Here is a 14,582-nt window from a genome sequence, read left to right as displayed (position 1 = left end):
ACCCAGTTGACCTGGGTGGAGGAGGCCACCGAGTACACAGCCTGGCAAGCCTCCACCCGCGCCAAGTCTCCCGGGTCCTGGACCACGAGGAGCACATCGTCAGCGTACGCCAACAGGACCAGCCGCAGCTTCAGCTCCCGAAGCACCAACCCCGTCAACCTCTTGCGGAGGAGACAGAGGAAGGGCTCGATCGCCAGAGCGTACAGCTGGCCCGAGAGGGGGCACCCCTGCCGTACTCCCCGCCCGAAGCTGACCGGCTCAGTCAGGGTCCAGTTGAGCCTGACCAGACACTCCGCAGAAGCGTACAGCACCTGGAGAAAACCCACAAACTGGGGTCTGAAGCTGAATGCTCACAGAGTGCTCAGGAGATACCCATGATCCACCCTGTCGAACGCCTTCTCCTGATCCAGGGACAGGAGGGCGAACGACAGACCATCCCTACATCCTAATTCCAGAAGGTCCCGGACCAGATACAAGTTATCAAAGATCGTGCGGCCCGGGACGGTGTAGGTCTGGTCTGGATGGATCACATCTGCCAGCACAGACCCTAGCTGCATCGAGATGGCCTTGGCTACGATTTTGTAGTTCGTGCTGAGGAGCGAGGCGGGACGCAATTCCGTAAGTCATGGAGGTCCCCGCTCTGCAAAGACTCGGCCCAGACGGTGACCAGGTCTGGGCCGAGGACGTCCCAGAACACGCGGTAGAACTCCACGGTCAGCCCGTCCATGCCCGGAGTTTTATTGGTGGGCATGCGACGGAGGGCTTCCGAGAACTCAGCCAGAGTGAGAGGTAGCTCTAGCCGGTCCCAGTCACCCGTGCTGACCGTCGGGAGTCCGTTCCAGAGCACTTTGCAAGCGGCAGGATCGGTCAGATCCGGGGAGAAAAGAGTCGCATAGAAGGCCCTGGCCCTCTCGCACATCTCCGCCGGATCCGTGAGGGGGGTGCCGTCCTCCGCCAGGAGGCAGGTGACGTGCTTCTTGGCCCCCCTCCTTTTCTCCAGGGCATAGAAGAAGTGGGAGCCGCGATTCATCTCCCGAAGGAGGTGGATGCGGGATCGACCAATAGCACCCTGGGCCCGATGGTCTTCAAGGGCCTGGAGCTCCTCCCACTTCTCTTGGCACGCTCCACAGAGGGATGGATCCTCGAGGCTGGCGGCCAGACGCCTCTCCAGTTCCAAGACCTCCCGCTCCAACTGCCCTGTCGCCGCATCCCTCCGTCGGCTGGCGCCCCGGGTGTAGTCACGGCAGAAGAGCCGGGCGCGCACCTTCCCCAGATCGCACCACTGCTGCGCCAAGGAAAAGGCACGCCTCTGCCCTCGCCAGGCCAGCCAGAACTCCCGGAAGGACGCCACGAAGCCCGCATCCTCCAGAAAGCTATTATTAAAGTGCCAATAGGCCGGCCCCGGCCTCTCCATGCAGAGAGAGGCCGTCACGGTGGCAAGGTGGTGATCCAAAAAGGGGCCAACCGAACGCTGGAGGAGTGGGCCCGTGAAAGGTGGAAACGTGACAGGTAAATATGGTCCAGCCGGGAGTGGCGTGACCGATGGGCCTCCACCCGGACGAAGGTGAATGTCGAGACGTCGTCCGGGTGGTGGTCGCGCCAGACGTCCACCAGGGAGTGGCGTTCGATGATCTCCCAGAGGACGTCCGTGGTGGCTGGGCACTGCTCGGGGACCGAGCAGTCCCGTTCCTCGAGGGTGGTGTTAAAGTCCCCTCCCAGGACCAGGCACTCACGAGGATCCAGGGAGCCGAGGAAGGCAGACGCCTGCTGATAAAAACGCAACCTCTCCGGGCCCGATGTCGGGGCGTAAATATTGATGAGATTAACCACAAGCCCCTTCATGCAGACCCGGAGGTGCAGCAGGCGACCCGGCACAGCCTCGGCAACCCCCAGCACCTCAGGCCGTAGGTCGGGGGAGAACAGGGTTGCCACTCCAGCCGCGCAAACCGAGAAGTGGCTAAAGTAGGCCCCATCCCCCCACTCCAGCCACCAGCTAGCTTCAGCGGCTGGATCCGTATGGGTCTCCTACAGGAAAACCACAGAGTACCCCCCCTCCCGGAGGAAGGAGAGCACCTGGCTCCTGCGGAGACCCATCCTACAGCCCCGGGTGTTTAAAGTGGCAAGGATGATCGGCGCTATGAGGAGGGCTGGGGGGGATCCTCGCCGGCAGACACGCGCATGGCCTCCGGCAGACCGCGCAGCAATCCGTGACCTACCCCGTAGGTGAGTAAAGAGTCACGGAAGACACGGACCCGCCGGTAGGCCGCGGCGGCCTGCTTCCCGGTCCTCTTACCCTCCCCCATGAGGGCCCTCGCGGCCCGGAGGACCTGATGGAAATCCCCCCACCGCCGGAGCGCAAGCTGGACTTTGTTACGGGAGCCACGGACGTCCTCAAGGAACTCCCGCAGCTCCTTCCTCAGCGCATGGGGGGGCGGGGTCACGGATCAATGACCATCCCCCAGTGGGGCCCCCATCACAGCCCCATGGCCCACCGAGGCGGGCAGGCAGGGGGCAGACCCCCGACGTGGCGTCCGACGGGCCGACGCCACGCGACCCGCCCCGCTCCCCGGTTCAACAAGGGGCGGCGGAAGGAGAACAGCAGCCCCTAGTGGGTCAGGACAAGGAAAAATTAGTGAAGCCTCCCCCTGGGGGGCATTCCCAGGGGCAGCACTGGCATCACAGGAGGTGGGGGGGACAAGGACAGGGCTAACAGGAGTCGGGCAGGGATCAGGGAGAGAATCTGGGAAGGAGGTAGAGGCAGGATCCAGAGCCTCTATAGTTGAGCTGCTGGACAGTGGCTCCTCTTGGCCAGGCTCAGGGATCTGGGAAATGGGAAGGAGACCCCTAACGATGCCGGGCTCAGCCACTGTGGCACAGGCGGCTGCCCCGGCATCCAGAGATAGATGTTCGTCAACGGGGTCCCTGCCTAGGAAGGAGGGTGGGTCCTCCACACCCAAGAGGGACACCCCCTGGGAACCGGGTCCCGGCAGCGGGGCACTGGCCGTCGCCCCAATGGGCTCGGCGGCTGTCAACAGGGTGCCATCCGCAACCGGGTTGATGGAAGAATCCAGGGGACCCTCGGGTGGGAGCAGAAGCAGCGGTTAGGGGAAGGGAACTCGGGGACAGGGGGACCGGGGTGAGGTCGCCCAGATCGAGGCCCGCTAGCAGAGGGTCGTCCTCCCCCTGCGTGACTGGGGTCAGACCCAGGGCCTCGATCTCCTCATAGATGGAAGGGAGATCACCATCCACCACCCCAGAGCCCTCCCCGCCAGCACAGAGGCTTCAAGGGGGAAGGGGGCGAGAGAGGCCCCCTCAGGGGCTGCCACAGGAAGGGACCCCGGAGGAGGGGTGGTGTTACCTTCCGGTGCTGCCACGGCGTCCCCAGCCGGCACCACAAAACGGGAGTCATCAGGGGGCAAGGCGGAAGGCTCGTCATCGGTGCCCCCCTTCCTGCTCTTCCGGGGGGCCTCCAAATCCGAAGGATGTAACGAGGCTTGAGCCTTCCGCTTGCCCCGCTTCCCCTGCACTAAGGACCAGCCCTCCATGGCATCATCCGGGGGCTGGCTAACAGGGGTCGGGTTGGGGGGCAAGGGCAATGGCTCAGGGACTCGGGGAGGCAGTGGTGGGACAGCAGAAACGGGGGAGGATTCCCCCTGGGACGATCCCTCTCCTACGTCCGGCAGTATCTCCGCCACACCCTCCTCCACGGTGGTGGACCGAGAAGGAGGAGGAGGGGCAGCTTCGGGTGCCAGGCAGCCAGGGGTACCGACGATGACAGGGCCGGCGCCTTGCCGGGGCTTCGGGGTCCCGGACGCTCCTCCGTGCTGGGCCAAGGGGCAGTCCCTCCGGACGTGCCCCATCGCCCGGCAGAGGTAGCACCGGGCCTCCCCCGTTGAATAATGCACCCGATAGTGGGCTCCCTGGTAGGGGACCAGAAAGGACCCCTCGAGCGCCTCTCCGCCACGCGCCACCGGCGGCAGTTGAAGCTGCACTTGCCGGCGGAACGAGCGAACATGACGAAGGGCGGGGTCCTTGCAGCCCAAGGGGAGAGGGCTGATGACAGAGATGGGGCGTCCCAGGGCAGAAAGGGCGGGCAGCAGGGCAGCATTGGGCAGGAAGAGAGGGACGGAGGTCAGGATTAAGCGGACCCCCAGGTCTTCCAACGGCTCCAGGGGGACGAACACGCCCCCCACAGCCAGGCCTGTCTCTACCGCCTCCTGGGTGGCGGCCTCCGATGGCAGGAAGAAGACCATCTTCCCATACATTTTGGAGGCCGCCACGATGGCCGTGGGCCCCACCACCCTTGCCAACGCCCGCACGTAGGTCTCCACGTGAGGCGAGGCGGGCACCAGGAGGCAACGGACGCCGTGCTTCCTGGTCAAAGTGGGAAAGGGGACCCGGCCGCTGTAGATGGTAGTGGAAGCGGTGGTTGGAGGAGCGGCGGCAGGCGGGGGGGCCACCGCCACCTGGGCGTACGCCCTGGGGGCCAGGGGAGGGACACCTGCAGAGCTGGTGTAGGGAATAGCAGGGAGGGATGCCGCAGCCGGTAGTGGGGCCGCGGAAGCGGGGGCAATCTCCGCCATGGAGGGCCTGGCCTTTCGAGCGGGGCCCTTACCCTTCTTCCCACCCCGACCCTTCCCACTGGCTGGGGGGGCTCCTCCCGAATCAGAAGGGGCGAGGGACGTGGCAACAGCGGCGGTCTCCCCAGTACTCGCCGCTGCCAGTGCCCCAGCAGGGGCGGTGGCAGGTGGATCGGCAGCGGCGGTCGAGGTAGAGGCCTGGGCAGTGGACACGGGGGCAAGTGGAGGAGGGGCAGTGGGAGCATCACGAGGGATCTCCCCCGCCGCGTCCCCTGCCATAACGAGAGCGGGAAGGGGGACAAACAGCGAGGGGAGGGGAAGGAGAGGAGGCAACCACCCCTCCCCGCTAGGCTGCAGGCAGGGGAGGAGGGCGCCAGAAAGGGAAGGCTAAAGGGGCGTGGGGAGCAACCAAGGACCTAGGAGTGGGAGGGTTTCAGGGCACCGACGCAGAGGGGAGTTCCAGCTCCCCTAGTTGCACTAGGGGATCAGGGGGGACAATGGCAGAGGGGGGGTGCAGTGAACAAGGGGAAACCAAATGGGGAAGGGCACAAGCGCATGGGAGGGGGCGTGGGCGCATGAGGGGAGGGACCAATCAGGGCTGGGGGAGCACAGGGTGGGGGGGGGAAGGGCGAGCTGGGAATGCCGTAGAGGGACCACGGGGACAGCTGCAGGGCTGGGGCAGGACTATCAGGGCCACAGAGGGAAATGGGTGGGGCAGACAAATGTGGCAAAGGGGAGGGAGTCAGCCCAGGGGGCGGGGAGGGGTGCGCTCACAGGCACTTGTGCCAAAAAGTCAATGGTTGGCTGCTGCTGCTGCAGGCCCAAATGATGGAAGCGGGCGTGGTGAGCCAGGGGAGCAGCTCAGTCCCAAAGGCAGGAGTCCAAAGCAGAAGGAAAACAGACAGCGGGGGTGGTGGAGGGGGCAACGATGGTGGTGGGGGCAAAGGGGGACACGGATGGACCGGGGGCAGGCTCCACACCACACCCCCTGTGCCCCAGCAGACACAGTCCAAACCCCCACCACAAGAGCACAGTTAGAAAAAGACTCAGTCCAGGAATGCCCCCTCCACAGTGGTCCTCATGCGGTCTCCAGCAGCGGGCGGTCCTCTTCTACTCCCCCTCCTCCTCCAACAGCTCCCCAGCAACAGCCACAGTAGCCCCAGCAGCTCCAGGTGGTGGTGGTCTGGTGTCCAGGCAGGAGGGACCCTGCTCAGATGGTGTCCTCAGCAACAAGGGCCAGGGTCCCTCACTCCCCGCCTCTCTGGGAAGCAGGCCAGCAGCCCGCCTCCCCCCAAGGGCTGTAGGTGGAGTAACAGCAGCAACCGAGGGGGGGAGGTGAATCTACTAGCCAGCCAGTAAGCAGATAGCAGAGAGGGGTGGGTGGTGGTGTCTAGCCCAGCCAGGGGAGCAGCAGCAAGGGCCCAGTGCCCAGCAGGAACAGCAGCAGCAGCCCTCTCCCTCCTTCCTCTACAGCAGAGCAGTCAAAGGGAGAGCTGCTACTGGCCACAGGAGAAGCAGGTATCTGTTCCCTGAGTGACCAGAGCAGGGGCTGCACTAGAGTAATCAGGAACCTGCTAGAACCAGTTAAGGCAGACAGGCTGATTAGAACAGCTGCAGCCAATCAAGGCAGGCTAATCAGGGCACCTGGGTTTAAAAAGGAGCTCACTCCAGTCAGGTGGTGAGAAGCAAGAGGAGAGGAAGTGTGTGTGTGAGGAGCTGGGAGCAAGAGGCTCAAGGAGCTGAGAGTGAGAGGGTGTGCTGCGGAGTACAAGCATTATCAGACCAGAAGGAAGGTCCTGCGGTGAGGATAAAGAAGGTGTTTGGAGGCGGCCATGGGGAAGTAACCCAGGGAGTTGTAGCTGTCATGCAGCTGATACAGGAGGCACTATAGACAGCTGCAATCCAGAGGGCCCTGGGCTGGAACCCGGAGTAGAAGGTGGACCCGGGTTCCCCCCCAAACCTCCCAACTCCTGATCAGACACAGGAGGAGTTGATCTAGACTGTGGGGAAGATCACTGAGGTGAGCAAATCTGCCAATAAGCACAGGACCCACCAAGGTAGAGGAGGAACTTTGTCATACTGATTTAAATTAGTCTGAATTTGATCCAATTGGAATTTTTAAGGCAGCGTGGGGCCTTAATAAGGGGCAGTTACCATTAATCAATCAATAAGGGGCAGTTACCAAAGCAGGTCAGTTCTTTAGGACTAACACCCAGGAGAGCATCCCTATTTTGGAAATAGCCTGTCTTACATCATATCTACACTACCACTTATACTGGCAAAACTACGTTGCTCGGGGGCATGAAAAACACATACCCCTGAGCAATGTAAGTTTTGCTGGCATAAGTGCACAGGGCTATGTCAGCGGGAGAGCTTCTTCTGCCAACATAGCTACTGCCGTTCATTGAGGTGGTTTTATTATGTCAACAGAAGAGCTCTCTTCCCATCTGCATAGAGCTGCATCAGTACAGCTGTGCTGCTATAAGCTTGCTAGTGTAGACATGGCCTTATTCTCACTTAAACTGGTGTGAATCAGCTATGATTCCATTGAAATCACTGGTGCAAAAACAGTGTAGGTGAGAACAGAACATCGTCTAGACTGTTAAGATTCCAATCTAAGAGCAAAATTCTCTGCAGCGGAGTTACACCAGCAGAGCATTTGTCCATAAAACACCAAATGGTGGTTTCTCTCCTCTTGTGGGGAATGAATTGTAACTCCTGTCAGTGGAACTAGTGATATAGGATCAGACACAGCATCAGCAGTGGCTGCTTTTTTACAATCTGGATTCTGTCCTGTGTTTTTCCTACAGCTTAGTCTAGATGACAGTGTGACCAACAAACTGAAGCTGCAGGCATTAATCTATCCAGTCCTTCAGGCATTGGACTTTAACACTCCTTCATACCAGCAGAACACTGACATGCCTGTTCTTCCTCGCTTCGTCATGGTGAAGTTTTGGATAGACTATTTCAATGGTAACTACGACTTTGCCCCCTCAATGCTGATCAACAACCACACTTCCCTGGACGTGAGCCAGGCTGTTTATTTCAGAGGACATCTGAACTGGACTTCTCTCCTGCCTTCAACGTTCAAAAAGAATTACAAACCTGTGATACAACCCACAGGGAAGGCCGAAATCATCCAGGAAATACCTGCACTACTTGACATACGCGCAGCTCCATTACTAGCAGAAAAAGAAATGTTCCAGCTTCAGCCAAAGACCTACATCCTGACTTGCGAGAATGATGTCCTGAGAGATGATGGAATAATGTATGCCAAACGGTTGGAGAGTGCAGGTGTGGAGGTCACACTTGATCACTTTGATGACTGCTTTCATGGATGCATGATCTTTACTATTTGGCCTACCAATTTCTCTTCAGGACATCGTACCAGGGACAGCTACATAAAGTGGCTTGCTGAAAACCTGTGAAAAAAGTGAGTCCTCTCTAGAAGGCACAGAACAGTCAATCTAAAGCTCACTGCTTCAAAAACAAAAAAGTTGTGCACTTTTAGGCTATCTAATTTCGTTTGTTCAAGATTATGTCATAGCGCTCCCTGTTGCAAGAGGTAGCGTGCCACTAACTACTTGGTCAATAGCTGATTAGCCTTGTCCAGCATAGCAATTTGCTAAATACTTATTAAACACTGTTGTATGCAGTGTAGTTGTAGCCATGTCGGTCCCAGGGTATTAGAGACAAAAGGTGGGTGAGGTAGTGTCTTTCACTGGACCAACTTCTGTTGGTGAGGGAGACAAGCTATTGAGCCACACAGAGCTCTTCTTCAGCTCTGGAGGGAAAGGTACTCCCAGCATCACAGCAAAATGCAAGGTGGAAAAGATTGTTTTTCATAAATAGTTAGCACATATGCTAAGGGACCATTTGAGGCAGAGTGGCCCATTAACACCTCTGCAAAAAGGGGGGGTTAGTGAGTTACAGACTGTTGTAATAAGCCATAAATCCAGTGTCTCTGTTCAGTCCATGATTTTTAGTGTCTAGCTGAGTAATGAATTTAAATTCTGACACTCAGAGTACCTTTACCAGACCTGAAGAGCAGCTCTGTGTGATTCAAAAACTTGATTCTCTCACCGGCAGAAGTTGGTCCAATAAAAGATATTAACTCATCTACCTTGTTGCGCCATTAAAAACTAATCAGTTGTAGATTCAGATGCGACATCAGTTGCAACCATGATGAATGAACACTGCGCAGTTCTCCACAAGAAAATCAGTGTTCCTCAAACTTATTCTTATTGGTCAAATGTTTCAAGTTTGGGTACATAACATTAAGTACCAAGGCCACAATTTTCAGTTAACAGTTTTTTGGTTTTAGGTACTTAAATAAGGGGAGCCTGATTTTCAGAGGTGCTGAGTATTTAAAAATCCCACAGAAGTCAAGGGAAGCTGTGGTTCTCAGTAACTTTGAAAATCAGGCCACTTATTTAAGTGCTTAAATATGGATTTATGTGCTGGCCTTTAGGCACACAGATTTACAGTTTTTTGTTTTTTTAAACAGTTCCAACTTCAAGGCATTTTAAGCATGCTAAGCAAGCCTTCTACCACAAAAATGTAACAACTTTGGAATCTGGTCCTTTTTTAAAACAAGCACAGTGCTGGGGAAAAAAATGTAAAAAAGAAAGAATCTTGTGTAGATCCTGTCTGTTGCCTTTAATGGACATTGATCCTACACACAGAAAAAGCAGTGTGCAAGCTTATATGTAGGACCAATGGAAATGCCACCAAATGCAGATTCCATATGGGAATTTACATGTTTAAAGTTGATTACACTTTTGGCCAAAGGTTGTGACTAAGCCTGCCTTTAAAATTTCAGCTTTATGACCACTTTAGAGAAAATATGAAAATACTAACAAATAAAAAAGCCCTCTGTGTGGTTTGCACTGATGTTTGTATTTAACATTAACAATTGTTCTTTACTGAGTCTTTTCTGTGCTTGCATTACTTCCGTTCATTGTCTTCCTTGCTTTTTGGAGGAAGTTTCCCCTGTGTAGCAAGCAAAATCACTAGAGAGGAGCTTGACCCTAAAGTCCAGCTTTAGCTGGAACTATGCAGCTGGATCTTCTCTCTCTCATGCATGGAACCAAAATCCCAGAAATGAATAGCTATGCTACTGCGGAATCACGCTCTGCAACTTGAGCTCCTCTCTAAAATAGCCAGACAACCACAACTGAAGTTTTAAGACAAGGACATGGAAACTACTTACAACAGTGTGTATTTTGCATAATGTTTGTTGTTTTTGTTGTTGTCATTGAATGTAAGCTGTGACAAACTGACAAAAGCCAGGAACTTCTAAGCTAAGACAGAAAGAGTGATGGTCTTGCAATCTAAGTCTAGTGTAGGGGCCGGCAACCTTTCAGAAGTGGTGTGCTGAGTCTTCATTCATTCACCTTAATTTAAGGTTTTGTGTGCCGGTAATACATTTTAACATTCTTAGGTCTCTTTCTATAAGTCTATAATATATAACTAAACTATTGTTGTATGTAAAGTAAATAAGGTTTTGAAAATGTTTAAGAAGCTTCATTTAAAATTAAATAAAATGCAGAGCCCCACAGACCGGTGGCCAGGACCCAGGCACCGTGAGTGCCACTGAAAATCAGCTTACGCGCCGCCTTCGGCACCCGTGCCATAGGTTGCCTACCCCTGGTCTAGTGCTTTAACTTGGGATAGCTGATTTCAGTTCTGAGCTCTGCCATTGTGTGTGTGAGACTTTGAGTGATTTGCTTCAGCTTTGTGCCTCAGTTCTTTCTTCTGTAAGAGAGGGAGTAATATTTTTGTATTTCACAAGGGTGTTGAAGTTAAATTCGTAAATGTTAATGTGATACTACAAGGGACTCTGTTAAACTTTCCCATTCTTCAGTCTCTGTATTCTGCTGTTCTGTACTATGCCAGATTGGGCCCTCTGATGAAGACAACTTATTTCTTTGGCTCAGCTTTCCAGTTTACAGTACTCTGCAAATTTACAGCACTAAAGTAAGCACCTTCCTGGCTTTTGTCAATTTATTATGGACCATTTTAAAATAGAGCCTTGTTTGTACTTGATTTCTATGGGAAGGTCCTAGGAAGTCCTAAAACACATGTACTGGATGGACCAGATTGACTTCCACATTTTTTAAATGGATATTTAGAGATCCATCTTCATTGGTATGTGCACATATGTACTGGGAGCTAATGGCAGAATGGCCTTGTTCTCTCATATGAGTTCATAGCAAGAAACAGCAGGATGTTGATATAATTGTGTGTATAAAGACAGGTTAACAAGAGAGGGCCCCAATCCATGCTGAACCACGAGAGCTTGAAACTAATCTCTGGCTGTAGGTTCACACAGAGGGCACAGCCCAAGCCAATTTCAATAACTGGCCAAGTAAAACCACTGACACATATTCTTCTCTCAGTTACATTGGTTTTAATTAATTGCCTTCCGTGGTGATACTTCAGATTTGCATATACGTGAATTGGAGCAAAATTTGACTAGTTTATCCAAATATCCCAAAATGTAGGTAGGTTCAGACTCAGATCTGGATTTCAAAGCTCCCCCATCAGGAGTATTATGGATCCAGGAGTTTAGTTCCAAAGCTAGTATATATACTCGAAGGCCAGCTTGCAAATCTTAACACAGGGACTACATCAAACTCCACTGAAGTCAATGAAAACATTTCCATTGAGTTTAGTTGGCTTTATTTCAGGGCCTTTATGACTATGGGCCTGATCCAAACTCTGCTGAAGTCAATGACAGTCTTTCCATTGATGTCAGTGGGCTCTGGATCAGACCTTGTACTTAAAAAAATAACTCTCAGTACCAAAATAGCTTAAGGCACACTTGGCTACAGGCTTCTAAAATGCATTTTAGAAAACACAAGTTGCTGTAGTACTACAAAATAGCATCCAAGTGGTTAATAGTCCTGTACATTTGGGGTTGTGTTCTATAATAGGAAAATTGGCCCCAAGACCTGTCTGCAAAAGTTTTAGCCCTGCATATGTTTATGGCAGCTATAAATCCCTAATATGAAGTTATAATGGAACTACTGATCTATTTTAACTGTAGTGACATGGATAGCACAGCTAGAATATATATTCAGGGAGCTGGTTGTAAAGTTCCTTCATGCACTGAAGCATATTCAGTTCTTGGCACAGAAGATGGTAGCAAGTAGGTAACTGGATTGAATTTATTCACTGTCATCGCCATCTTGATGTGAAATCCACAATGGCTGCACTATATGAAGGTGAAGCAACAGCAGCAACTTGTTATATCAAAGTATCTGAACCAGTTTTACGATGCAGCTAAGTAACAAGTATATGGTACTTAGCTGTAAAGCTGCGTAATGTGCCCTCTAACGGGTTACAAGAAATCAGGGTTCCAGCTCTGAAACAACTTATTGAGTATTGCAGCACAAGACACTTTCCAGAAATTCCACATCAGCCTGAAGTAAGCCATAGGCTTGTTCTCTGTATTTTTACTTCTCGCCTCCTCGCTCTAGTTTTTCCCATGATGAAGTTTACAGGTTATATTATCTTCTGAGTTAAACTGGAGTAACCACACTGACACCAGTCTAACTCAGCTGAGAGTACAATTTGGCCCAATATGTACTGAGGCAAATCTGATTCTTGCCAGGAAGAGATTAAGGTAAATCCATGTTACAATACATTGATTTACTCCAGTGACTCATTTTTTGAAGAGCCGCATTTGGACAGGCCTAAATCCTGGCAGGTACTGAGCTCCTTCAACCCTTATTCATTTCAATGGGAGTTGGGGCTTTTAGCACATTGTTACCTTGTACAGATATTGGACTTACTCCTATATATTTCAAATGTTTATATTTATCTAAAAACACTTAAACTTCTTTTAGAAGTCATGCTAAGTAAGCTACTGAATTTTTGGTAAAATAGACCAATACTATTAAGTACTTTTTGAAGGTAGCTTTTTTCCCCTACACAAATTAGGTCTCCTCATCCATAGTGAGAGGAGAATGTTTATGGTGACCATGAAAGCACCAATTTTGGACTTAACTGTACACTGAGAAACCAAAGAGAAGTTCACCTGATAGAACCATTAGTAGTTAGGTCCTGCTTTCACTAACCAGGCAATGGTGACTTGTGGGAGAGGCACAAAAGGTCAAGTGATCCTTCAGTAGGATAAGGTGCCCCCAGCAGCCAGCCTGGGGCGGAGAGAGGAAAGGACAGTGTCAGAGCCTGAAGGGAAGAGGTGGGGCCAGAGCCTCTCCTCTTCCAGCCTCGCTGGGAGGGACTCTGCCCAGTGCAGCGCAGCAGCTGACTGAGAGAGTGCCTGGCTGCAACAGCAGCAGGCTGCCCCCCACCCAGGCTCAGTTTCTGGGGACAGTGGCCAAGGAACCCAGAGCCCTCTTGCCTCCCCAGCATGCTCAGCGTTAGGTCCTGTCCCCGGGAGCTGAGCCTGGGGGGAGTAGGCAGCAACTAGTGATTTTGCATCCGACGAACTGGGAATTCACCCATGAAAGCTCATGCTCCAATACATCTGTTAGTCTATAAGGTGCCACAGGACTCTTTGCTGCTTTTAAGATCCAGACTAACACAGCTCCCCCTCTGATAGTGATTTGAGTGTCCAAGTACAAGCATGTTAAAGGCCCTGATTTCCAGAGGGTGAGTGCTCACTACTTCGTGAATCCTAGTGTCCTTAGGTGTTTCAAGTTGAGCACTCAAAAAATCACTAGTTGCTGAAAAGTCCTGAACTTAGTTTTGCTGCTTACTTAGACCATTTCCCAGCGAGGGCAGAAGGGGCCACTGTGGTTTTTCCTTTAATTTCCCAAATATTGTTCTAGACTTTGTTTTCCAAGCTAGTGTTTGGACCTTTTTTGTATCCCCACGCATCTAAAAAAAGTCACCAAGATTGTCTGACTTGCATTGCTAAAAAAAAGCTAATGACAAAATAGTGGGTTAACTTGGTTAAAATCCTTTAAGCTGCTAAATTCCACAAGTAACAAAATATAGTTAAAGCCCAGTTGGGTTTGCATTCTTGTATTTGTGAAAATGTTCAAGAACCAAAAGAACAACACTTCGTGTGAGAGCATGTAATATCTTATGCATGACCAGTTTCTGCTTCTTTCCCACTGCGGGGGAAAAGAAGTCATGCAATTTGATTTGCAGGTGTGCTGCAAGTGTGATACACAGTCAATAAACAGATCAAAATGTATTTGTTGTGCATCTTTTTCATGACCCTATTGTGTATGCTAAAACCATTCCTAATGACAGGAGGACAATACAATGTGACCTAGAGCCTTAAAGTACTGTATTTAGAAGGTACCTAAGTTTTCTAGACAGTACTCTCAAAAAACACTTCACAGCTGCAGCCTAACCCCGTAAACACCTAAGTCCCCTAGGCACATAAGTTTTTGCTGGTCAGTATTCACAAAATTTTTAAGCACTGATACTGTCCTACAACTACCAAGCTACTCAGAGCCATACCTCAAGCTGAAGCCCTGGCGGCACTGATGCAGGATTCTCAAACTAGGCAGGGAAATACCTATCTCCCCAGCAAGGCCGGATCTTGTAGGCGTGCTCTGAGTATTCTTAACACCTGTTACCCATCACTCCCTGCAGTTGAAGGGCTGAATGTGGGAGGGAGGACAGCATAGTACCTGCACAGGAGACAGCTAAGTGCATGGGGAAATGAAGAGTAAGCATGAGAGAGGTATCAGCCATGGGCTACCTAAGCACCTAAACCAGATCAACAGCTTAATTCCAGAATAGGGTTTCATATCTGAGGATCCTGAGTGGAGGGAGGACAAGAGATGGGTGCCATCGGCCAGGTGCATCAGGAGAGCAGCTTAGGCTCCTCTGTTCTCCCCCCACTCCCTCCGCTGCGTTTCACTGCTAGCTATTTTACACAGCTCCCAGCTCAGCTTTTTCTTAGGCATCTAATTCTCCCTGTGCATGGGGAGCCTGGGTGCCACACTCAAGACTGAGGATTCACTAAGTGCAGGCAGGCCACTCGTCTGGTTTTAAACCACAGTCCAGTTTTTG

At 52.2% G+C, this 14,582-nt stretch overlaps 1 protein-coding gene across 4 annotated transcripts in view; it reads left to right on the top strand.

Moving 5' to 3' along the window:
- NCEH1 (neutral cholesterol ester hydrolase 1) overlaps positions 1-14,582 on the top strand; it is an 824,131-nt gene that overhangs the window by 30,219 nt on the left and 779,330 nt on the right. For 2 of the 4 annotated variants that reach the window (XR_007776034.1, XR_007776033.1), the window contains exon 5: positions 7,391-10,023. Coding sequence is in view for 2 of the 4 variants with exons in the window: in XM_050966060.1 (XP_050822017.1) it covers positions 7,391-8,008 (618 nt within the window). In the remaining 2 variants the exon portion in view is untranslated. Of the gene's footprint in view, positions 1-7,390; positions 13,753-14,582 lie in introns of those variants that run through there. The other 2 variants (XM_050966060.1, XM_050966059.1) reach the window with 1 other exon arrangement.

The sequence above is a fragment of the Gopherus flavomarginatus genome, chromosome 8 (genome assembly GCF_025201925.1).
Source record: "Gopherus flavomarginatus isolate rGopFla2 chromosome 8, rGopFla2.mat.asm, whole genome shotgun sequence".
NCBI classification, from domain to species: domain Eukaryota; kingdom Metazoa; phylum Chordata; order Testudines; family Testudinidae; genus Gopherus; species Gopherus flavomarginatus.
The sequence above is the reverse complement of the archived record's forward strand: the minus strand, read 5'-3'. Positions and strand labels throughout refer to the sequence as shown.